At 41.7% G+C, this 26003-nt stretch overlaps 1 protein-coding gene and 1 long non-coding RNA gene across 3 annotated transcripts in view; one reads left to right on the plus strand and one right to left on the minus strand.

Annotated features, from left to right (window-relative positions):
- LOC112826863 (uncharacterized) overlaps positions 1–15977 on the minus strand; it is a 37642-nt gene extending 21665 nt beyond the window's left edge. The window contains exons 1-2 of the long non-coding RNA XR_003209067.2: positions 15787–15977; positions 3641–3764 (exon numbers count right to left, since the gene is read on the minus strand). This is a non-coding gene — a long non-coding RNA (uncharacterized lncRNA). The remainder of the gene's footprint in view (positions 1–3640; positions 3765–15786) is intronic.
- EEF1AKMT1 (EEF1A lysine methyltransferase 1) lies at positions 481–24585 on the plus strand. 2 transcript variants are annotated; one of them, XM_025875206.2, is made up of 5 exons: positions 481–534; positions 12698–12860; positions 16214–16296; positions 22082–22362; positions 24297–24585. In XM_025875206.2, the coding sequence occupies exons 2-5, from the start codon at positions 12717–12719 to the stop codon at positions 24431–24433; spliced, it is 645 nt and encodes a 214-aa protein (XP_025730991.1). In that variant the 5' UTR covers positions 481–534; positions 12698–12716; the 3' UTR covers positions 24434–24585. The 2 variants fall into 2 exon arrangements, with proteins under 2 accessions (XP_025730991.1, XP_025730992.1); XM_025875207.2 differs by having other exon boundaries at positions 16217–16296.
- Positions 24586–26003: the final 1418 nt, after the last annotated feature.

Below are 26003 nucleotides of genomic sequence, written 5' to 3' on the forward strand. Positions count from 1 at the left end.
AACCACATTAAGTTTGGGTAGGTAGGCAAATCCTATCGAGGAGGAAATCTGGCCAAAGTGCAGGGTTTGAGTTTTTCTAATCCTGTCAGTATTGCAAAGCTTCAATTTAATGTCTTAATTCCTCCACTTCTTTAAATTTAAAAGAAATTTTCTAAATTCCTCTATTAAGATTGGGTAAACTAGATAGAGGTTTGAATTTATATTTGTGAAATGTACATCTAGTTTCAAGTGCAAAAGCTACTTGGAATACGTTTCACTTGAAGGGAATCTAAAACCTTAAATTTTGTCTATTGCCACCATTCTTGGAGGTAATTTATAAGATAGAGGAATTCCAATCAGGAGTGAGCACTTGGCGGACTTCTAGAGCGGGACTTGAATGCTTGGAGGAAACTGCATTCCCCCGCCTTCCGGAAGTGCCCCCGGGTGGGAGGGTGTGCGCATGCGCGAACGCGGCACAGGCTGGCACCACCCACTGTTGTAGCTCTGGGTGACTGAGCACGCGTGGTTTGTGAGTGGACGATCCCGGGCGCCAAGGTGGGGTAGTTTCCGCGCTGTTCAGAGGCTTCGGAATCGGTTGTGGTTCTTACTCTGTTTGTCACTCTTTCTCCAGTGCAGTAAAGGAGGAGGGGTTTCAGTTAGTGGTGTCTGGGGATGGGAGGAGAGCTGCAGCCGAGCCGGGAGGGGAACCTGGTTGCTGTTGTGTGAGACCCGGCCCGGGAGGGTCCGCACGACCGGGGCTTAGGCAGTCCAGGCGCGGGGAAGAGTTAACCCTCAGGCCAGAGCAGCTTGAGAACTCCCCTCCGATCAGAAACGGGACTGGGCCTACTGCCCTTTACTTCTTTGCCCCGGACGTTCGAGCCTCCACACTTGTCTCCTGGGGCGTTAGGAGGCAGGTCTGCTGGGCGCGGGGTGTAAAGTGCAGTAGATCAGGCCCCAGTTCCCCAGGGGAGACGGGAAACTTGGCGGTGCAGAAGGGCAGTAGCGTCTTAGTGGTACAGGGATCATAGTAAGGGACCTAGCTGGGGTGGGGGACACTTTCCGGGGGGAAAGGGGAGGATGGTTAAGACCAGAAGAATATCTTGACAGGGGTTGTGGTTACGTGGAGGTATACAAAGCAGTTCATCGTGTTGTATGTTTATGATCTGTATTAAACTGTAGGTAAACTTTACCTTACTTTTTTTAAAGTTAATTTTTTAAAATAGGATAAATAGAATTTTGGAAAATGAGAGGGAAGAAAGCATTTTAGGCAGGGGTAACTACAGATGCAAAGATGAAAATGAAAGGTTATGACCCTTTTCTGACAGTAAATGGGATTAAGGGTAGAGTCTAGGGCAATATGCAAAACTATTTAGGAAACATCTAAGCCGTTCTTACCCATTTGCAGAGGGAGCTTCACAAACGACCTCAGGTTTCCCTTCCCTCCTTCCACACCCCCCACCCATTTACTCAGGAGTCTGGGATGAGTCCCAGGTTAATGCTCTTTCCACTGAATCACGCTGCCCCGACCAAAATAACTTGCAGACGGCAATATGATACTGTGTGAATTTATACAGTGGGGGAGGGAGTGGCTTGCTTTAGTAAGTTTGATATATGGAAATTTTATTTTATTTCATTTTAAAGAATTTATTTATTTGAGAGAATGAGATAGAGCATGAGAGGGGGGAGGGTCAGAGGGAGAAGCAGACTCCCTGCTGAGCAGGGAGCCCGATGCAGGAACTCCAGGATCATGACCTGAGCCGAAGGCAGTCGCTTAACCAACTGAGCTACCCAGGCACCCCGGAAATTGAATTTTATACATTTGAAATGTGATTGGATTTAGGCATTACTTTTTAGGATTACATTAGTTATATTGAGTTAAGTACTATTTAAAGAAATAGAAAGTAACCACAGTCCATTAGGAGCCTGCTGATGCTGCACATTAATGTGTCCAGCCCTTTGCTCATGCTGTTCCTTCTGCAGTCCTCACTCTTCATCTTTTCTTCTCCGCAAGGCCAAGTTAAAGTGCCACCTGCTGTTTCACTTCTATTCTCTGCCCACACATGCTCTTCATTCTGATCCCATTGCACTAAATGGTGGTGAATGGTGCTTTTCTAATAGAGGGCTCACCACATTATCACATTCATTTGTCTTATTTCTCAACCGTGACACTGTAGAAATTTGGGGCCAGATAGTTCCTTCTTGTGGAGGGTTGTCTTGTATTTGCCAGCATTCCTGGTCTCTACCCACTAGATACCAGTGGCACCCTCCCCAGTTCTGACAACCAGAAATGTCTCCATACATTGCCAGATGTTCCCCTTCTGGGGCAGGCGGCCGAGGGGGGGGGCATGCAAAATCTATGAGAACCACTGATCTCATGTATGAGCCATATAAGGCTTAGCATCAGTTTAATAATAATATGACATAGCACTTCCCAACTCTTCTGGACTTGAAAATCTCTTTCACATCAATTTCATAAACCCACTTAGAAAATTTTTATTTTGGGGGCTCCTGGGTGGCGCAGTCATTAACGGTTTGCCTTTGGCTCAGGTCATGATCCCAGGGTCCTGGGATTGAGCCCTGCATCGGGCTCCCTGCTCCGCGGGAAGCCTGCTTCCTCCTCTCCCACTCCCCGTGCTTGTGTTCCCTCTCTCACTGTGTCTCTGTCAAATAAATAAAATCTTTTAAAAATTCTTAAATAAAAAAATAAAAAAATTTTTTTAAAGATTTTATTTATTTATTTGACAGAGACACAGTGAGAGAGGGAACACAAGCACGGGGAGTGGGAGAGGGAGAAGCAGGCTTCCTTCCGAACGGGGAGCCTGATGCAGAGGGCCATCCCAGGACTCTGGGATCATGACCTGAGCGAAGGCAGACGCTTAACTACTGAGCTACCCAGGCGCCCCCACTTAGAAAATTTTTAAACAACGCTAAAGATATGAAGTAGTGACTTAAGTAAAAAAGTTAGTATGTTGAAACTAAAGTTCATTTAGTCTGTAGCAATGTTTATTACATAAGCAGATTTAAGTTTTTCCCATTTAACAAGTGATGCAGTCTTGAACTCTAATAAGGTAGGAATCTGTCTATGATTGCTAAAATTGCAGCCCCCTCCATTCTCCACATGTTTCTCCATTGATCTTACCATCATCCAAAACATTTTATTTCTATTGCTTGTAGCCTGTGCCTCACTGGAATATAGGCTCCAGGAGGACTGGGACTTTGATTTCCATCACCAAGAACACTGCCAAGTACAAGGCAATACCTCAATAAATGATTACCAAATGAATGGATTTGGTCAGCTTTAAGATAAAATTTTATTTTGGGACAAAATTCATGCTAAAATACAGATTGGGGTATAATTGCCTTTTACAGCTGTGAAAGTAGACAGTTTTCTTAACTGCTTTTTGGAATTCTTTATTTTGTATTTAACATCAACTGGTTTCTTCTTATGGTTTTCAGGTTTTATTTCAAGCTGCAGTTTGAAAGCCCTTCTCTACAGATGGAGCTGTGGAAAGTGCTTAGTACTAATAAAAATTCAAATTTTCTTGTCTGTATCAGGGATATATGTGTGTACATGTGCCTATATGAATGTACATGGACATGCGCACACACACACACATATATGTACACACATACATTAACACACATACTTTTTGTCCTTTACCTCTTCTAGACAGTATCATGGTGTAGCTTTGATCAGGAACTGGTTGTACACTTCAACTCTGCCAGGAGACCTTGGATTTTAATAGTTGCCTGATTCTTTTCCTGAATGAAAGGAACTCTTAATCCTGAAACCAAACCAAAATGAGACCTTTTTAGTAGGTTGCAGATCAGTTTGCTATATTTTCTTAGTCTTTCTCTGTTCGGCATGCACAACACACTAATCTTTGGAATTTCCAGCTGGAAATTCTCCAGCCTGATAGTTCCTGGTCCGTTTTCCTAAAAATTTATTCATTGTGCTTTTTTTTTTTTAATTTATTTATTTGAGAGAGAGAGAGAATGAGAGAGAGCACGAGAAGGGGGAGGGTCAGAGGGAGAAGCAGGCTCCCAGCTGAGCAGGGAGCCTGATGTGGGACTCGATCCTAGGTCTCCAGGATCATGACCTGAGCTGAAGGCAGTTGCTTAACCAACTGAGCGACCCAGGTGCCCTCATTGTGCTTTCTGCAGTAAACTAAAGTTGCTCGTTCAAAGCCTTCATACCATTGCTCAGTGGGACTGCTGCAGACACCTCTATGTTGATTTAAGTTATTTTTATTCTAAATTATAACCTCAAAGTCAAATAACTCATCCTGCTTTTAATTGTTCCACAACTATAGAACTTAACACATTCTTGGGGTGCTTGGGTGGCTCAGTCGTTAAGCGTCTGCCTTCGGCTCAGGTCATGATCCCAGGGTCCTGGGATCGAGCCCCACATCGGGCTCCCTGCTCCGCAGGAAGCCTGCTTCTCCCTCTCCCACTCCCCCTGCTTGTGTTCCCTCTCTCATGTGTCTCTCTCTGTCAAATAAATAAAATCTTAAAAAAAAAAAATTCTCAAATATAAACAAAACTATAAAACAACAAAATTCAAATTAGTTCATTTTGAACATTGTTCACAAAGAATTAGTAGGGAATTCTTTTGAGATTATTCCTAATTTACTTGAAACTGTATAATGCATCAGTTCTTTTATCAACCACTTGATGGGAAGGCTGTTTCCTCTACCTTCAATACTCTTTTTTCCTTTCTTTGCCTATGGGAGAACTTATTCTTTAGATCCTAGTGTAAATATCACTTCTTCAGGGAAGCCTGTAATAACCAGAGTCATGACAACAATCTAATTGCCTTACCTTAACAGCCCATTGATATCCACTCTAATAACATTTTCCCCCAATATTTTTATTTTGATAATATACATGTAACATAGAATTTACGATCTTAACCATTTTTAAGTGTCCAATTCAGTAGTGTTAATACATTCACACTGTTGTGTGACAGTTGCCACCATCCATGTCCAGAACTCTTTTCTTTTTTTTTTTTTTTAAAGATTTTATTTATTTATTTGACAGAGAGAGAGACAGCGAGAGAGGGAACACAAGCAGGGGGAGTGGGAGAGGGAGAAGCAGGCTTCCCGCGGAGCAAGGAGCCCGATGTGGGACTCGATCCCAGGACCCTGGGATCATGACCTGAGCCGAAGGCAGACGCTTAATGACTGAGCCACCCAGGCCACCCTCCAGAACTCTTTTCATCTTGAAAACTGAAACTATATAAACATTAAACAACTTCCCATTTCTCCCATCCCCCAGCAACCACCATTCCACTTTCTGTCTTTATGAATTTGACAACTCTAGGTACCTTGTATCAGTGGAATCAGAGTATTTGTTTTTTTTGTAACTTTTTTCACTTAGTATAATGTCCTCAAGGTTCATTATATATTGTAACATGTGTCAGAATTTCTTTCCTTTTTAAGGCTGAATAATATTCCTTTGTATGTATATCCATTCATCTGTTGATAGACACTTGGGTATTGCTCTCTTAAATCATGTAAAAAAAAAAAAACAGAGTTACAAATTGAAGTTACAATAATACTAGCTTTTACAATTGCCCATATATTTACCTTTCTGAGATCTTTATTTCTACATATGGCTTTGAGTCACTGTCTAGTATACTTTCATTTTAACTACAGGACTCACTTTACCAATTTTTGCAGGGCAGGTCTAGTGGTAACGAACTCCCTCAGCTTTTGTTTATCAGTGAATGTCTTAATTTCTCCCTCACTTTTGAAGGACATTTTCATCAGATATAGGGTTGTTGGTTGATTTTTTTTTTTTTCTATTCAGTACTTTGAGTATATCAGTCCACTCCTTTCTAGCCTCCAAAGTTTCTGATGAGAAATCTAATGATCTTATTGGTGGTCCCTTTTATGTGACAAGTACCCTCTCTTGGTGCTTTGAAGATTCTGTTTTTGGCTTTTGATAGTTTTATTGTAATCTGTGGGTGTTTTGAGCTTATTCTACTAAGGAGGTCATTAAGCTTCTTGGACGTTTATAGTTCTATATTTCACCTAATTTGGGAAGTTTTCAGCCATTATTTCTTCAAATAATTGCTTTGTCCCTTTCTTTTCTCTTTCTGAGACTCCCACAGTGTGTATTTTGGTCTACTTGAGAGTATGCCCTTAGGTTTTGTTCACTTTTCTTCAGTCTTTTTTTTTCTTTCTTTCTTTTCCTCAAACTTAGTAATTCTAATTTTCTTATCTTCAAGTTTGCTGATTCTTCTGTCTAATCTGCTTTTGAATTCCTCTAGTGAATTTTTCATTTCAGTAATTGTAATTCTTAGCTCCAGAATTCTCTTTTGGTTTCTTTTTATGTTTTCTATCTCTTGATATTTCCATTTTGTTCATACATCATTTTCTTAGCTTTTCCCATATCTTCCTTTAGTTCTTTTAGCATGTTTTAAAGTCTTTGTCTAGTAGGTCCACCATCCAGTCTTTCTCAGGGATGATTTCTGTTGATTTACATTTTTCCTTGGAATGGGCTATACTTTCCAGTTTCTTCGTATGCCTTGTGATTTTTAGTTGTTGAAAACTGTATATTTGAATCTAATAATTTGGTAACTCTGGAAATCAGATTCTCCCCCTTCCTAAAGATTTGCTGATTTTTATTATTCTGTTTATTATTTGGGGGTTTGATGTTGGAGGGCGGTCTGTGCTGAGTATCAGTCTGAGGTAGAAACTTAAGGTCTTCTCAGGTTTTTTTCTGAGCCTCCACCTCTTCCTGGGAAGACTGTAAGTGACTTTCTAAATTCCCATACGCAGCTGCTTTTTATAATGATCTAGTCCTTAAATGTTTGGCTCCCAAAAGGAGAAAAAGAGAAAAATAAAGCGAAGAAAGAACTGCTGGCCCTTTAAATCCTCTCAGAGTTTCTTCAGCTGGAGGTGGAAGGTAATGTCAGCAGTGGGAGCCTTGCCATATGGCTGCCTGACTCTGTCTGTGCCTCCAGGAGCAGAAGCAGCAGTTAGTGATCACAACACATATTAGTGTCCCCAATATTTGAAGGACACAGTCCTTATTCTCTACCTTGTTTCCCACAAATTGCATACACACTGCCCCTGGGACTTTGTAATTGTGTGTTCTTAGGTTTTGTATTTGTTTATCTGGCATCAGGTAATTACAGGGCCAAACTAGTGGCCAGAGTTGTTTACATCTTCCCTGCAAACCAGCTTTCATGGGCCCATCAAGGTCATATCACAAACCTCCCAAACACACACTGTAGAGTATGTGTTTTTACTCTGTGCCCAAAGGAGACATCCCCACCTAATCCTTTCCACCCATCTTAGCAGTAAAGATAGAGTTCCAGGTCTCTCTCTGCTTTCTTGTCCCCACATGTGACAACTTTTGTGTGGCCCTTCTTGGGGCACCGTGCCTCTCATTTCTAGGGGAACTGTGAATAGTAAACACTTCTTGTAATGGCATTGATCTCTCCATGTCCTCACTCAGTCACCTCGATATGTTAAGACCAAACACAAAACAGAATCATGTGCACAGCTTCCTGACACAGGAATAAGGAGTGGGGGATGGGTAGCCACTGCTGAGCTAAGTGCCAAAACTGACTGAAATTAACCGTAACTTGAGCCTTCCTTTGGAAGTTGCAAGCCTTTGAATAAACTCTAGAGTTCTAAAATAGTTACATCAGATAGACTGTGCCAGTACAGCTATCTAGGTATGGAGATAGTCTTCCCAGAATCCTCTAATAACTTTATTCACATCCTTTTTCACCATTCATTCCCATGGATACCACTTAGACATTGTCAACTCCCAGAACAGCCTCACCTCTTTCTGACCCCTTTATGTTGAGGCTATAAAATGGTGGTTCTGCTGCATGGATGATTCACTACATTGCCTACAGTTGTTACAGTGATAACTATATTTCATCAAATCTAAGACGCCATGGATGATAATACTATCACTTTAAGAAAACATGCCCACAATTAAACTTACACACCCTCATTTTAAAGTCATGTCCTGATTTTAAGTTGTTAGAATGAGAAAAAAAAAATAGATGAGGGATACTTGGACCTCTGTGTATTAGTTTTGCAACTTCCTGTGAATCTGTAAACATTTCAAAATATGAAGTTTAGAAATGAGAATTGGGTCAGAAAGTAGGAATATCCTTATATCTAGAATATATGATTCTTTCCAAAAGGAGATTATACCAACTTAAATTATTAACCAACTTAGAGTACCAATATCCCTACATTCTCATCAGCATTTCCATTCTTTCAGTTTACTTGTTTTATTTGTCCACTCTTATTTTGGCCATTTGTTTCTCATACTGAGGTTATAGAAGCTAATCAAAATATTGATAAATGGTTTAGTGCTGTGATTTGTCTGATGTTTATATAAACAAAGCTTTAGTCTGAAAAAAATAAAACTGTACACAGCTGTTCATAGTACTTTATTCATAATAGCCAAAAACTGGAAGCAATCTTAATGTCCTTCAGTGAATGAATGTTTAAATAAATTTTAGAACCAGTATGTCAGTTTCTAGTTTAAACTCACACATGCGCGCAGGCGCATGCAAACACACACACACACCCCGATTGGATATATTGAATGTATTGATCAATCTGGGGAGAATTGACTCCTTAATAATACTAATTCTTCTAGTTCATGAGCATGGTATGTCTCTCCTTTTACTTAGGTCTTCTCTGATTTCTTTCAGCAGTGCTTTGGAATTTTCAGTATCAAGGTCTTACAGTCTTTATGATAAATATACGTGTATTTTTTATGCTATTTTTGGGAAATTGCTTTTAAGTTCCATTTATTTGCTGCTAGAATACAGAAATGCAATTTATTTTTCTGTATTGATCTTGTACTCTGAGACTTCGATAAACTCACTTATTCTAGTAGTTTTTGTTGTTGAAGTTGGTTATGCTTACTTAAAATTTTCTAAAAATAAACTTTATCATAGAATGGTTTTAAGTTTACAGAAAAATTGTGAAGATTGTGCAGTGAGTTCCTCTATACCTATACCCAGTTTCCCCTATTATTAACATCTTGGCAGTGACTATCTATTGTGTTTCTTTTGTTTTTGATGACTCTTAATTGGAGTTTGTCTGATTTTCAGTCATGCTTACACTGGGATTATGTGTTTTTTGGGGGGAAGACCATGGAGGTGAAGTGCTGTTTTCATCACCACATATCAAGGCTACATGCCACTGATAATGAATTATCACTATTGATGTTGACCTTGATCACCTGGATGAGAGTAGTGTTTCCTTAGGATTTTCTCTGTGAATAATCATGTCTACAAATAGGGACATTTCTTCCTTTCCAATCTTTATGCTTGCTTGTTTTTTGTTTTTTGTTTGTTTGTTTGCCTCCTTGAATTAACTGGAAAGGCCAGGATAATGTTAAATGAAAGTGGTGACAGTGAATATCCTTCCCTTGTTCATGAGCATAGAGAGAAAGCATTCAGTGTTTCACCACTAGGAAAAGTATGAAGCTTATGTGTTTTGTGGGTTCCCTTTTTCAGACTGAAGTTTGCTTTTATACCTAGTTTGCTCAGTTTTTAACATGAATGGATGTTGAATTTTGTCAAATGCTTTTGTAGTATCCATGCAAATGATCATATGGCTTTTCTCTTTTAAATTGTTAAACTAGGAGTCAGCAAACTTTCTGTAAAAGACCAGGTAGTAAATATTTTAGGCTTATCATAAAAACTACTATAAGCCATATGTAAACCAAAGGGTGTGGCTGTTTTCCCAATAATTTGGTTTGCAGAAACAAGCCACAGGCCTAATTTGTCCTGCCGGCCGCAGTTTCCTATAGCTAAGATTATTTGCTCAATCAAACTTGAGTCAGGCTCCTGAATCTTCTAGGCCCATCTGGGCACTTCTTTGTAAAATCTAGTTTTAGCAAGAATCTTGCTAAATCAGTTTCACCGGAAACCACCACCCCTCTCTGCCTCTGATATCTGATCACCCTCAATATCTGATCAGGAATTGAACCAGGTTATGTACTGACACGTTTCCATGTTAGATTTAATCTGGCTTCATTAAACAAGTTGGGAAGTATTCCTTTCTCCTCTATTTTCTGGATGATAAAATTATCAACATTTCTTCTTTAAATGTTTGACAGAACTCATCAGTGAATTTGCTCAGCCTCGAGTCTTCTCTTTGGGAAGGTTTGGTAACAAAATTAGTCTATCTTTGATAAATATAGGTTGATGTGCTTCTTTAAATAATTTAATTTTATTTGTTTTTGAACTTTATATAAATCTGTCATCGTGTTTATACCTTTGTTTTGCTCCTTCTCTTCCTAGAAGGGAAATTGCTTGTTCATAGAGGGCGTATTTATATTTCTAGATTAATTTGTGTGACCAGATGTTTTATTAACAAGCTTTTACAGATGAGTCTTTGATGAAGAAAGGAAAGAAGGAATCAACAAGCTATTTGTACTTCATGAAAATACATTAGTTTGTCAGTAGTTGGTATATACAAGTTTTTTAGGTGTTTTTTTGTTTTTGTTTTTTGGTTTTAGTTTTTGTTTTTTGGTTGTTTTTTGGATCATAGGTAGAATGGCTAGCTCTTTGATTTTGAAAAGGAGAACAAAAGCAGCATTTAGCAGGCATTTCAATTTAAAAAAAAAATTTATTGAGAGAGAGAGAGCATGAGTGGAAGGGGCAGAGGGGAGAGTGAATCTCAAGTAGACTCCATGCTGAGTGTGGAGCCCGACAGGGGGCTGGATCCCAGGACTCTGAGATCATGACCTGAGCCGATTAACTGACTGCACCACCCAGGCGCCCCGGCATTTCTCATTTTAAATGGCAGCTCAGCATATATTGAACCCTTTTGCTATAAGCCTGGGGAATTTGCCAGTTTCGAATGCTGTTTTACCAGCTGCCCTTGGCGGCGTAGGCAGGAGGCCAAGATTGTCAATCAGATACACCCCCATAGGCCTTGGAGGAGGAAGGGAGCAACGTGATGAAGCTATTGAATAATCTTTGCTGACTTTCAACACATCACTTGCTGTACACTGCAGACATGTTTTAAAAAGCAAATAGGATGCTGGTTTTATGCTCTTAGATAACTTTCGACTTAAAAACATGTTTGGTACTGTGTAGTAAGGAATTTGACCTCAAAGAGAGGTTTGGCCTTTGCCACGGCTCTTGGGAGGTAACCTGTTAACACTTAAACTTTCCCAAGTTGTGGGAAGGTCTTTGTTATTTATGGAGGGCCCTCAGGCCTTATCAACCCTACCTCCTGGTTGGGGGAGCTGGAGACTGACTTCAGCCAGGTGGGCCATCATTCAGTCACTCATACCAACATAGTGAAGCCTTAATAGCTGGACACTGAAACTCTGCAGAACTTCCCTGGTTGGCAGGACCCCATGCATATTGTCCCACATCTGTGCCAGGAGGGACATGCATCCTGAGGGTACTGGGAGCTTCCTGTTTGGAACTCTTCTGGACGCTGCCCTGTGCATCTCTCCCTTTGGCTGGCTCTGATTTGTATCCTTTCCCTGGATTAAATGCATCTTGAGTACAGCTGCTGTGAGTGGTGTTCTGTGAATCCTTCTAGCAAATTACTGAACATGAGGGTAGTTTTGGGAACCCCCCGAACTTGGAGTGGTCAGGAGTCTTGGGGAGACTTTGCTGTCTGGACCAGGGCTGTGTCTTAAACTCAGTCTGGCTAATTCCAGTGGTACCACAAGAAGTGATTGGCCTGGCCATCAGTTCCTGCAAGACCCCTTCCTTCTCTCCCTCCCTGTGTTTTACTTCTTCCCATTCTCCTTGTCATTCCTTTAAATTTCCATACCTCTTTCTATTCCCCTCCTTTAACTGTCCTTCACTTACCCTATCAATAACACCCCTGAGCCTTAGATCACCTGAACGGTGACATTCAAATTTGGAATGGTCTCTGATTCAGGGGATCTACAGTGAAGTGTGCACATATGGCATTTGGGGTACCAGAAGAAAGCAGAATGTCTTTAGATATTTATGGTAAAAACTTCATTCTGGGGCACCTCGGTGGCTCAGTCCTTAAGCATCTGCCTTCAGCTCGGGTCATGATCCCAGGGTCCTGGATGGAGTCCCGCATCGGGCTCCCTGCTCCACGGGAAGCCTGCTTCTCTCTCCCCCACTCCCCCTGCTTGTGTTCTCTCGCTGTGTCTCTCTCTGTCAAATAAATAAATAAAATCTTTAAAAAAAAATTCATTCTGCCAGGAGTCTTAAAAATGCAAGAATCTCAAAAGAAGAAGATAGCAGGAAGGGAAAAATGAAGGGGGGGATATCGGAGGGGGAGACGAACCATGAGAGACTATGGACTCTGAGAAACAAACTAAGGGTTCTAAAGGGGAGGGGGGGATGAGTTAGCCCGGTGATGGGTATTAAGGAGGGCACGTATTGAATGGAGCACTGGGTGCTATACGAAAACAACGACTCATGGAACACTACATCAAAAACTAATGATGTAATGTATGGTGACTAACATAACATAATAAAATAAAATGCAAGAATCTCATTTGTAAAAACTGAATACATGTAAAGGAAAAGCCTGCATTTATTGAGCTGTAGTTCAATAGGAGACCTCTGTAGATGTTTGAGCTCAGAAATTTTAAATATGAGTTTCTCTTATAAAACCCACTTCCAGTTTGGCTCCTTGCTGTGAGATAAAAAAATTTCTAAATTGTTATTTGATGGGAAAGGGAAAAATACCCCACAACACCTTTGCTTATTTATTTGCAGGTTATAGACAATTTGTGAAATGAGTGACTCTGATGATGACGATATCCCCCGGCTGTCTTCCCACACCTTAGCAGCCCTCCAGGAATTTTATGCTGAGCAGAAGCAACAAAGTGACCCAGGCAGAGATGATAAATATAACATTGGAATAATAGAAGAGAACTGGGTAAGTAAATGCATTCCACATCTCTCAGGAAGTATGGGTGCAGCACTGATTCCATACCTGTCTATATCTGTCCGTACCTGTCCGCACCTGTCTATACCTGTCCACATCTGTCCGTACCTGTCTGCACCTGTCTGCGTCTGTCCGCGTCTGTCCGCACCTGTCCATACCTGTCCACACCTGTCTGCATCTGTCCGTACCTGTCTGCACCTGCCCACACCTGTCCTCATCTGTACCTGTCCATACCTGTCCACACCGGTCCGCATCTGTCTGTACCTGTATGCACTTGTCTGCATCTGTCCGTACTGGTCCGCACCTCTCCGACCTGCCCTGTGTTTGTCTGCATCCCACTTCACACTCATGTTTGTCTCATCTGCCTCTCAGGAACTGATAGCCTGTCTGGGGAGCTAAGACAAAAAGCAGTCCATGATTATTTAAGACTGTATAAATGTAGATTTTCCTGGTTAGTTGGTGGTCACACAAGGGGACTTTTCAGATAAGGAAACAGCATGTTCATTTATGACCAACATACTTGTGCTTCCTTCTTGTATACAGATGGTTTCTGTTGGTTTTTATGGAGCCCAGCATCCTTGTGGAAGGGGTAAAATATATCATTGCAGCAAATGGGGTAGCTAAACTTAAACATGCAAAAAAAAAAAAAAGAGGAGAGGGAGTTCTAAAGAAGATATTAATAATTTCTAGTGCATAGAATGTATTTTAATTATATTTTTATGGTCTAAATAAAAATAGGAATTAAAAGAGAAAAAAAATGAGGAAAACCAACCTGAGCTGGAACCTGGCAATTTAAAATTTTGAAGGAGATAGTTGAGAAATAGATGAAGTTTGGGTTTTCTGTCTGTGCACACCCCTCAATAATGGATGTCTCTCTCTGTCACTTTGGAACTAGAAGGAATCTTTTGTATGCCTTTTTTTTTTTTTAATAGCCTTTTACATTTTGTGTCAAGTTTGGATCTCTTAAGTTGTATAAAATTCTCCTATTTACCATCTGTTTGAAACTGATAAATATATTTCTTTACATTTACACTAAATATTCTACCTACACAAAAGCCTCTTTCTCACAATTTCCCTTCTTTATGTGTCTTTGTTTTCTGGTTTGATGCTTCTGTATGTAGTAAATGTCAGAGACTTGAAGTACCTCATTTTTCTTTTTCTTTCCCCCCTGCTTAATGTTTGAAGCACTGTGTGTTTTTTTCTGATTCTAAAGTAATCCATGGTTGTTGTAGAAAATATATAAAAATATGGACACAAAAATAAGTTTTTCCTAATCCCAATACTTAAGAATTAAGTATTTTTATAATTTTGACACTTTCTTTGGTTTGATTTATCGAATTGAGAAAATTTCCTAGGAACCAAAAAAAAAGAGAATGATGCAAGTATTGGAAAGAAAACATTATAAAACTAGAGGATAAATCCAGGAGGCTCAATATTTAACTGATTGGAGTTAGAAATATAGAACAGAAAACAAAGGGGGGGAGGAAATCTTCAAAGATTAATATTAGAAAATTTCTAGAACTGCAGATCCTTACTAAGACACATGGTTACTTCACTGTGAAAATTCTGTATGCAGGTGACAAGATCTTAGAACCTTCCAGAGGAAAAGCAGGCCACCTACAAAGTCTCAGGATGAGTCACACTGCACTTCTTGATAGCTTTATTAGAAACTAGAAAAAAGTGGAGCAGTGTCTTCAGTATTTGGAGTAAAATTTTGTTCAGCCTAGAATTCTGTACTCAGCTGAGCTATCAATCAAACATGAAGATAAAATAAAAAACATTTTAGAAATGGCAAGTCTCATGGCATTGACCTCCCATGCACTGCTTCCCCAAGGCTGCCAGAGAATGTTGGAAGAATTAGAGGTGGGCTCAAAGAAACAAGCAAATGATACATGTATTAAGTCTAGGAAAAAGAAAAGGTAACATACTAGAAGGAAATGGAAGACCCACATTGAACATTGACAATGAGTTTAACCAAAACAGGTTACAATTATATGGGGAGGGGACGGGATAAATAAAATCTTTAAAAAAAAAAAAAAAGAATGTTCAAAGCAGACATTCTTTACTTTTTTCTTATGGGGAAAAAATAGATCTTTCATTTTTGTTTTTTTTTAAGATTTTCTTTATTTATTTGACAGAGAGAGACACAGTGAGAGAGGGAACACAAGCGGGGGCAGGGAGAGGGAGAAGCAGGCTTCCCACCGAGTAGGGAGCCCGATGTGGGGCTCAGTCCCAGGACCCTGGGATCATGACCTGAGCCGAAGGCAGACCCTTAACGACTGAGCCACCCAGGAGCCCAGATCTTTCATTTTTTAAGGCTGTTGGTTTTTTTCTTAGATGCCCTTTATCAGTTTAAAGAAGTTCCCCACTATTCCTAATTTTCTAAGAGTTTTTGTTTTTTTAAGATTTTATTTGTTTATTTGTCAGAGAAAGAGCAAGGCAGGGGGAGTGGCAGGCAGAGGGAGAAGCAGGCTTCCCGCTGAGCAGGGAGCCCAATGCAGGACTTGATCCCAGGACCTGACCTGAGCCAAAGGCAGACGCTTAACACTGAGCCACCCAGAAGCCTCATGAGTTTTTTTTTAATCCTGAAGCAGTGTTGAATTTTGTTAAATGCTCTTCTTTTTGCATTTATTGAAACGATCATATGTTTTGGAGACATTTTTAAAGCTGGATTTGAGAGCTATCAGCATACACTGGCAGCACACTCGTCTACTCCCACCACTTGCTCCCAGCCCTGCCATTTCAGAGGAGGCCTATTGGAGAAATGGGCCTTTTCCATTGCAGAGGAATCTACTTTTTCCATTAAAATTTTACCCCTTTTATATATTAAGTAAGTGGATAATTAAGGATCACTAGAAAGTTAAAAGAAAGTCATTAATCAGCATAAAGAGAAAGAGCAAGATGACAAACAACTTACCCACTGAGGGAAGAACAAGTAACTCAGGATCACAGACTGGGTTTTGCTGCCGTCATCCTGTGGTGTTGGTTAACATGTTCTTCTATCTTCCATATTTGTGATTATGCTAATTGGTAGTTGAATCTAGAAGCTTAATCAGATTCAGGTTCAGTTTTTTGGGCAAGAGGCACACAAAGGTGGGAGTGTGTTCTTCCATCAGCAGCAATACTGACTGGTTGTCTCCTTTTGTGATGTCAGCAGCCCCTGATGCTCAGTACCTAGATTCTAGGAATTACTTAGAGCCTTCTGTTAATTTAAAATAATTTTAAAGAATAATTAATTTATAAAAAAACTTGTAAAAAATATGCACACCAGTATGGTAGACATAAATTAAAAGGACAAATTTTTGACGGTTCCAAAATGATTTCGACTCATTGCTCTGTTCCAGCAGCTGAGCCAGTTTTGGTACAGTCAGGAAACCGCTTTGCAGCTTGCGAAGGAAGCGATTGCAGCTGCTGGAGAAGGTGGCAGGTGAGATCCAGAGTTGCTGTCTTTTTCGTCTTCTGATCTAAAGTAATATTTGAAATGTCCTTCCTAGTTGAGCAATGGTTTGTAAGAAGCGTGAACCCTAATCTGCAAAAGTGGTCAGCCATGGTTTGTAGAACATGATGGATTAAGATCTGCTCCAGGCCTGAGTTTAGGGACACACAGAAATCCACTTGTAAGATGTCCTACCTATGTTCTTTATTTCAATGTTTTCTAACCTGTTTCTTACCTTTATAACCCTAGAGTTTGCTTTAAAAGAAAAAAAAATCTTAATGTTTGACTTTTGAAGTTTTAAGAATACAGGTTTTCTAGGTGCCTGGCTGGTTCATTTGGTGGAGCATGCAACTCTTGTTCTCAGGGTTGTAAGTTCAAGCCCCACACTGGGTGTAGAGATTACTTTAAAAAAATTAAAAAGAAAAAGAATACAGGTTTTCTGTTTTGTTACTCCAGTTTTTATTTTCATCAGAATTTTGTATGCACAATATTTAAAGTCAAATGGTACTACAAGGCTTGTTCAAAAAAAACAACAAACCAGTCGCTTATTGCCCCCTTCTGTGCCTCCCTCCCCCTGTGCTCCCTTTCAGTGGATGCGTTGGGTATTTACAACCATATTTCTGAATACATGTTTATATTGGCACTTCTTGATCTGTCTGTCATTTGTGGACATTATTTCTTGACTTCTCACTATGGAGTGTTAGGATTTAGCTCTCTCTCTTGTACTCCACACGTATGCATGCTTTCTGTCTACACTTCTGATAGATTTATATCCTAATTTTGGTGAGAATAGGGTTTTATATTATGCCACCACAAATGTTCCTTACAGCTGAGCCTTATACTCTTCCTTTTCTGTATGACTTTTCATTTTCCTGAAGATAGTAATTCTTACATTTTAGTCTATGTTCATATCACAAATTAACTCTCAACCTCTCCTCCAGTTATGTGAACCTCCTATCCATTAATTCAGACATGTTTCAACTCCATGAAAAAAGTTATTTCTGAGACTTTACAAGCTGCTCTTATCTGGACTAGTTGATTTCTAGCTTTGCTACTGGTCTTACCTTGGTGTCTCCCTTCACCAGAGCCCTTTTACCTCTCTTTTGTTCTGGATTCCTGTTTCCTGTACCCCAATTCTTAGTTTACAGCCTTATCTTGGTTGGTACATCCTTCGATAGCTTCCGCAGAAAAGGTACACCTGAGGGAAACGTTTAAACCTTTCATATCTGCAAGCTTTTTTATTCTGTCCTTCCCCTTGACCGTGATTGTGTTGTTGGGTATCTCTTCTAGGTTTTGAGGGCATTGCCTCACTGCCTCCAAGTTTCCCTAGGTGCTGTGAGAAACCCAATGCCTTTCTGATTCCTTGTAGGAAACCTGCCCACTGCAAGCTCAGGGTTTTCCCTTAGTCCCAGTCCTTGGTGTGTCTTGCTGTGACACTTTCATCTCCTGTACTGGGGGGAAACCCTTTCATTCTCTTAACTCAGGCCCTTCAGTTTGGGGAAAGCTTTCTTTTTTTTTTTTTTTTTTTTTTAAAGATTTTATTTATTTGACAGAGAGAGACACAGCGAGAGAGGGAGCACAAGCAGGGGGAGTGGCAGAGGGAGAAGCAGGCCTCCTGCAGAGCAGGGAGCCCGATGCGGGGCTCGATTCCAGGACTCTGGGATCATGACCTGAGCCGAAGGCAGACGCTTAACGACTGAGCCACCCAGGCGCCCCTGGGGAAAGGTTTCTGCCACAGTTGTGTAGGCTTGGGATAGGGAAGAGAATCCTGGGAACGAGTTTCTTCTTTATTAAATAGACCTTTCAGTGAGTCCTCCTGTTTTTAGCCCCACCTTCACCTCCACTTCTTGAGTTACCTGGTTGTGTAGCTTCCTGAGCCTTTGGGGTGCTCTCATGTAAAGCAGGTTGCTTCTCAGCTTACCTGGCCGCCAGTTTAGGACTTGGTTTCTTGGGTCTGCTGAGCCAAATCCCCCCATCCATGTGCTTTTCTGCTTCTTAAGGGGTTTTTGTTTGGTTGGTTGGTTGGTTGGTTTTTGTAGTTTTGGGTCTTCTCTCGAGTTCTCTTTGCTCTTGGCAGTTTATGCTTAAGCAACAAAACGAAATTGTACTTGTTTTATTTAGTAGGCCTTCATGAGGGAGCAAATGTAAATGAGTGTGTTATATCTGCCATCTTTAACTGGAAGTCTCTAAGTTTTTCATTTTGCTGTTCTTTTTCTTTTAAATTATATGTAGATATTTATTAGGTTTTTCTTAATGACAGTGTTTTTACACATACTTTTTTCCGTAAATGTAAGGGCTCTGCAGGAAGTTTTTTATTTTTTCTGAAAGGCATCTTCAGTATTTTTAGGAGCTGTGTCATAATATGCCACATTAATAATAACGATAGCATTTATTGAGCCCTTACTGTGTGCCCTGTCCACCGTATACATGCTTTACGGGGGGTCATCCTGTTTGATGCTCCATTATACTCCCCATTGTAAAGAGAGACTCCAAGGCCCCCCAGATAGTGTCTCCTGTGGAAGGTCACCCACTGGTGAGTGGCAGAGCTGGGGCTCCTGCAGGATAAACAACACCGTCTCCCCCAAGTTTATCGCCATTCCGCTCTCAGTCCCTCTTGCACCCCAGACCACTTTCCTTCTGCCCTAAGTACAGCTTTGGAATTTCATGTGGAGATCTGCTGGTGACAAACTCTCAAATTTTGATTGTCTGAAGCTACCTGTATCTCACCCTCTTTCTCAGAAGATACTTGCATTGCGCATCTGAGCCGGGCTCGCTGCTTGTTATCTTTGAGCACAATGAGGACATCGTTCCGTCCTCTGCCTCTCTCTGCCCCCCAGAGCTCTGGCAGCAGCCTGGGCTGGGGGCTCTGGTGGCCCTTGTCTGTCCGGGCTGGGACATGCATGTTTCTCACAGAAGTGTGTGACATCACCGGGGTGTATCACATGCTTCAAGTGCACTGGGGCTGAGAAGCCTTTTTAGCTGGGCACAGGAACCCAACTGGTACATGGCACACGGTCTCTATTCAGAAATGTATCTCACAGTTTTAAAGCTGTGTCTAATTTTTAAAAGGAATACTTTTTTGTATGATGATATAAATGATGAAAATCTAAAAGTTACAAAGAGGATTGAGGAAAAAGTCAACCTCCAGGGCCTTGGTTCCCTTCCATGAGGCGGTGGTCTCTGGCTCTATGCATCTCCCGGAGACCACCAGTGCATCTGTAAGCATATGTTCTTATACCCTAGGAAGCTTGGTTTCTGTTGTTCAACATAGTACTGGAAGTCCTAGCCTCAGCAATCAGACAACAAAAAGAAATAAAAGGCATCTAAAATGCAAAGAAAATCTTTCACTCTGTGTAGACAACGTGATACTCTATGTAGAAAACCCCAAAGACTCCACCCAAAACTTGCTAGAACCGTACAGGAATTCAGCAAAGTCACAGGATATAAAATCAAGGCACAGACGTCAGTCATTTCTATACACTAACAATGAGGCAAAAGAAAGAGAAATCAAAGAATTGATCCCATTTACAATTGTACCAAAAACCATAAGATACCTAGGAATAAGCCGAACCAAAGAGTTACAGGATCTGTACTCTGAAAACTATAGAACACTTATGAAAGAAATTGAGGAGGACATAAAGAAATGGAAAAACAGGGCGCCTGGGTGGCTCAGTTGGTTAAGCGACTGCCTTCGGCTCAGGTCATGATCCTGGAGTCCCGGGATCGAGTCCCACATCGGGCTCCCTGCTCAGCAGGGAATCTGCTTCTCCCTCTGACCCTCTTCCCTCTCGTGCTTTCTGTCTCTCATTCTCTCTCTCTCTGAAATAAATAAATAAAATTAAAAAAAATATTTAAAAAAAAAAAAAGAAATGGAAAAACATTCCATGGTCATGGATGGGAAGAACAAATACTGTTAAAATGTCTATGCTACCCAAAGCAATCTACACATTCAATGCAATCCCTATCAAAATACCAACAGCATTTTTCATAGAGCTGACTCAAATAATCCTAAAATTTGTGTAGAACCACAAAAGACACTGAATAGCCAAAGGAATGTTGAAAACTAAAGCTGGAGGCATCACAATTCCAGACTTCAAGCTCTATTACAAAGCCAACAGTGTGGTACTGGCACAAAAACAGACACATAGATCAATGGAACAGAATAAAGAATCCAGAAATGGACCATCAACTCTATGGTCAACTAATCTTTGACAAAGCAGGAAAGAAACAAAACAGTTGAATGGACAAAGAAGATGTGGTATATATATATACAATGGAATATTTTTTTTTTAATTTGTATTTATTTGACAGAGAGATAGTGGGAACAGGAACACAAGCAGGGAGAGTGGGAGAGGGAGAAGCAGGCTTCCCGTGGAGCAGGGAGCCCAATGTGGGCCTCGATCCCAGGACCCTGGGATCATGACCTGAGCCAAAGGCAGATGCTTAACTATTGAGCCACCCAGGCGCCCCTATATACAATGGAATATTATGCAGCCATCAAAAGAATGAAATCTTGCCATTTGCAACGACATGGATAGAGCTAGAGGGTATTATGCTAAGCAAAATAAGTCAGAGAAAGACAAATACCATATGATTTCACTCATGTGGAATTTAAGAAAGAACAGATGAACATAGGGGCAGGGTGGGAAAAATAAAATCAGATGAAAATTGAGAGGGAGACAAACCATGAGACACTGGACTCTAGAAAACAAACTGAGGGTTGCTGGAGGGGAGGGGGGTTGGGGGATGGGGTTACCGGGTGACAGGCATTAAGGAGGGCACGTGATGATGGGCGCCCGGGTGGCTCAATTGGTTAAGCAACTGCCTTCGGTTCAGGTCATGATCCTGGAGTCCCGGGATCGAGTCCCACGTCAGGCTCCCTGCTCAGCAGGGAGTCTACTTCTCCCTCTGACCCTCCCCCCCTCATGTTCTCTCTCTCTCTCAAATAAATAAATAAAATCTTAAAAAAAAAAGGAGGGCACATGATGTAATGAGCACTGGGTGTTATATGCAACTGATGAATCACTAAATTCTACCTCTGAAACTAATAATAATAATAAAAAAGGCATGGTTTACACTTCTTGCAGGGTAATGACTACATAGTATTCCATTTAATAGATGTTTAATAGATATTCAGCTCAGTAATTCAATATTTAGGTTACTTCTAGCTTTTTAGTAGTTGGTTTTTAAGTTAAATGTTGGAGCACTACCCATTCGTAATCTAGGGATTGCTTATAATGAAACAGATTTTTTTATTTCTTTACACAAAAAAGAAGCAGAAATTCAAAGTAGCTTGTCTGCACTGAGGTTGAATTTTAGAGTATCTGTGGAAAACAAGTTATTGAGGCAATCATTTGGGGTTTTCCTCTCTAGATTATGAATATTACAAAGTAACTTCAAAATACTTAATTTGAGACTAAAAGTATTGGAAATAAATGTCAAAACAAGGACCAACATGAAAATAATAAGCAAATTTAAGCCTTGGGCTATCTAACTTTCTTCCTAATGTGTTCCTAATGTCTTACATTTTTTACTATAAAAAAGCACGGTTATTCTTTCATACCTTAAAATTATGAGTTGCAGGATTTTTAAACACCAGATTCCTTGAAAGTGAGGTAGTATAGTTTTCTCTCGAAATTTACTGCCTTTACATTAGCTTGCACTCTGATTAAAATCAGAATGCAAGGGCCTGTATTTTCTTAGAGAAGTAGTTGTTACTTAACACCATAAGCTGTCCATTAAAGATCTTCATGAGTCTGTTCCTTTTGTTTTCTAGAATAGCCTGTGTGAGCGCCCCCAGTGTTTACCAGAAACTGAGAGCCCTACACAGAGAAGACTTTTCTGTATACATCTTTGAATATGACAAAAGATTTGCTATATACGGAGAGGAGTTTATCTTCTATGATTACAATAATCCATTGGATTTACCTGAAAAAATTGCTGCACATAGTTTTGACATCGTAATAGCAGATCCCCCCTACCTTTCCAAGGAGTGTCTCAGAAAAACATCAGAAACCATCAAGTATCTGACTCAGGGCAAGATTCTGCTGTGCACAGGTAGGTGCCTGATTGTGCGTCTCAGGAACATTGATGACGGGATATTCCAGCCTTAGGTTTCAGGAGTTGGAAGAGATCTCAGAACCCAAAGCCTGAATCCACCTACTGTGTGACCCTACACAAGTTGCATAACCTCTCTGTGCCCGGGTTTCCTTATCTGTAAACTGGGACTGGTAATACTACCTGCCTTTCAGCGTTACTGGTATTAAGTGATATGATACACATAAAGTGGGGTCTGGCCCTTGGTGAGTGGGCTGTGTGATTTTTACTCCTCATCAGGAATAGTAGCAGTATTTGATCCAGCCTCTACACTTGATGAAAGAGAAACGTGGAATCAATAATGTTAAAATGAATTGCCTAGGGTTACAGAGCTAGACATTGGATTAGATTTATTTAATCAGCAGAAGAGTTTTCTTACTGGTGAGAGTTATGTACTTCCTGAAGGTGGATATTCAGAGGGTTGGTGGAGAACTAGCACATTAACTCCTGGTCAGCTATGTTGGGGGGCTGCTGTCCAGGCCCCGGGGTGCCGCTTGGGCTGCTGAGGCCCCTCAGGCTGAGCTGGGCAGGGACCTGGAGCTGCAGGGAGTCTGTTCTCCGTTGTGTTGGAGAATTGTCAAGAAGGTGACTGTGGTTCTCCCAAGTCATGTTTACTTAAGGCTTATTAATTCAGCTGTTGTTTGCTAGCCATTTGTTTCAGCTGACAGGCTGGCGCTCTGACCTCAGGGAACATACCTTTTAGTTTTAGGGGATAGGTTAAAAACTGTAACAGAACAGAAGGAAGAGATGAATGACCAATTCTGGCAAGTGTAGTGAAAGAATCAGAAAAGGGCGGGGTGGGCACTGAGATTGATGGGTGCCCTTAAGATGGGGTTGGAGGGCTCCTGGAGGAGAAACGTTCCAGTGGAGACCTCAAGGGGCGGCCCCCTGGGTGGGGGCAATGGGAAGAGGTTGTAATTCCAGGAACCAGTGTCTGAGAGCCCCCTGAAGTTTTCCTCCTCTCCCTGGTTCTTGGAGGGATGCGGGGAGCACCGCCCGGTGCAGCACAGGTGCAGGGAGTACGGCTGAAGCCGAGGGAGGGGTGAGAGGGCCCCTACAGGTGGATGGCCCGTGTTGGGACTGGCCTTTCAAGGTGGCAGCCCCCAACTGACAGGACCCAGTTGGCCTAAAGAAGTGCGCTTTCACTTTGTGCTGAAAGGGCTTTAGGGCGGGAGTGGAAGCAGGCCCCCCGCGAGGATGTGTCCAGCTGAGACTGTGGTTGGGGACGAGGTGTGGCAGTAGAAGGGAGGGCGGGGTGTGGAGTAAAGATACACTTTGAGATTAAGGTGGAAGAGCTCACTGTGCTCAGAACGTGGGGAGAAGGGAAGAATCCGGGATGAGCCCAGGGTCTCTGGCCTGGGCTGGCTGGGGAAGCGCTTCCTGTGATGGGGTGTCGCGAGAGAGGTGCTCCGAGGCCCCCAGGGCCATGTCCAGAGCGGTGGCCATGTGCCAGGCAGTGGGTGAGACATGGGAGCGCTCAGCCAAAAGCTGGTGTGAATGTGCTCCCATGAGTTTACAAGGTCAGGTAGTACTGAGAAGGGGGGCTGGGGTGGGGGCGGTTCTTGGCTCAAAACTAGAAAACACTAGTTCTTAGTAATTATTTACTTTCCTTATGTTACTTTGTGGAATATAACTTTATTTCTAAAATTTTCTAAGTGTCTCAGTTTTGCAGAGGTAGGAAAACCATTTATTAAATGAAAAAGGGAAAAAAGTAGGTAATTTGCAAACGTGTTGAAGAAAGTAAAAAGGGATATAAAGAATTGGCCTTCCCCTGTATTTGTTGAATGATATTGTCAATTTACTACACATATTCTAGTCGAGAATCCCTTCACCACTGGCGATGGCACTGTGGTTGGGATTTCAGGCTTTGGGTTCACTGGGTTTGTTCCCTTCAGGTGCTGTCATGGAAGAAGAGGCAGCAAAACTTCTTGGTGTGAAGATGTGCAAGTTTATTCCAAAACACACCCGGACCCTGGGAAATGAGTTTCGCTGTTATGTGAATTATGATTCTGGGCTAGACCATGAAATCTAAATGCAGATAGTAATATAATATGTAAAGGATCCTGTGTGACATTTCTCTCTTATTATTTCCTTGGTAGATTGAAAAGTTATAACCTTCTCCCCTCCCCTGCAAAGTGGGGCTCTCCCTGGCCTAATTTTCATATTAAAGAATATAAGATATCATTATGACTTCCTGACTGCAGGCATCTCTAGAACTCGGGATGCTTTTGCCAACTTGAATCCATGGAATTATAGTGGGAAGAAATCTTAGAACCTATCTAAAATCTGCTCTCCTCACCTAAGAACAGGTAAAAAACCAAAGTACAGACAGCTTAGTGGCTTGGCCAAGACCTGAATTAGGACCTAGGCCTCTGCCCCAGGCCGTCTGCCCCCTTAACGGGCCTGTTCCGACTCTACCCAGTGGACCGCTGATTGTTCACAGCAGCTTTCCTGGGGTGTTGTAGGACTTGTGAAGGGGCCCGTCATCTGCTCCAGCCCCTCAAGGAGACACGACTTGTCTCCATGAAAGAAGTTGAGAATCATCCTTGGAACTAGTATCTGAAAGCCTCCTGGATGTTTCCTCCTTGCCCTGGTTCTTGAAGGGACAACAAGAACGTAGCCCAGGTGCCCTCTGTGTGCACACCGCCCCTGCACCCTTGGCTAAAGCCACAGCAATGCTCCAGGCCCCGGAGAAACTGAAACTGCCATCTGCAAACCAAACACTGTAGCAAAAAGGATGTGAAAAGCATGCTAGACTATTCTGTTTCAAAAATTATCCATCATTCATCCACACCATAGCACATTACTGATACCTACAACTTGGATGGCTTTCAAGGGCCTTGTGCTGAGTGAAAAAAGCCGGTCCCCAAAGCTTACATACTTACTATTGATGTAATATTCTTGAATGGAGAGCAGATTGGTGGTTGGCAGAGGTTAAGGGGGTGGGGGAGGAGGCAGGGTGGGACCAGAAAAGGGAGATCTTAGGGGAAGTGCAGCTCTTGTGCATCTTGATTGTGCAGTGGTTACACACAACTCCACGGTTGGCATTACACAGAACCCGCACACGCACGCAACACTGGTGAACTCCGAGTGAGGTCTGTGGGTGGTGCGCAGCGGCCAGTTCCTGGGGGTGATTCTGTGCTTGGTCAAGATGTTCTCATTGCGGGCAACTGGGTAAAAGACACACAAGACCCCTCTGTAGTGTTTTTGCAATTTCCTGTGAATCTAGAATCATTTCAAAATAAAAACTTAAAAAAGGGGGGGCGGTGAAGAATAACACTTCCCCACCTCAGGTGACTTGCTTTGCTAACAAAACATGAAAGGAAGTGCCAAGCAGAGCTTTATTTTCTCTGTGACATGGCTACCGGCAGTTTTCCACACACAAGCAGGTGCTTGAATGGAGCGGTGGGCCTGCAGTGGATGTGGAGGGTGAGCAGGAAATATACGTCTGCTTTTGAAAATCAGAGACTGTGGGATGGTTACTGCAGCGAAAGTGCAGCCCGTCCTGGAGAGCCTGGTGCCCTGGCACCAGCACTCAGGAAATGGGGCATCCGGGGTGGGGGGGGGCTTGCTCCCGTCTGTTCTTTCTTAGCCTTCGACGG

The sequence above is a fragment of the Callorhinus ursinus genome, unplaced genomic scaffold (genome assembly GCF_003265705.2).
Source record: "Callorhinus ursinus isolate GAN/ISIS: 27379988/994484 unplaced genomic scaffold, GSC_fseal_2.0 scaffold7, whole genome shotgun sequence".
Classification (NCBI taxonomy): Eukaryota; Metazoa; Chordata; class Mammalia; order Carnivora; family Otariidae; genus Callorhinus; species Callorhinus ursinus.

What these genes read in the sequence shown, in the direction of transcription:
- EEF1AKMT1 (XM_025875206.2), top strand. Translation starts at nt 12,717, where the DNA reads ATGAGTGACTCTGATGATGACGATATCCCCCGGCTGTCTTCCCACACC. An exon ending in GCTGCTGGAGAAGGTGGCAG is followed by an intron (nt 16,297 to 22,081) that starts GTGAGATCCAGA and finishes TTTGTTTTCTAG; the next exon opens with AATAGCCTGTGTGAGCGCCC. An exon ending in CAAGATTCTGCTGTGCACAG is followed by an intron (nt 22,363 to 24,296) that starts GTAGGTGCCTGA and finishes TGTTCCCTTCAG; the next exon opens with GTGCTGTCATGGAAGAAGAG.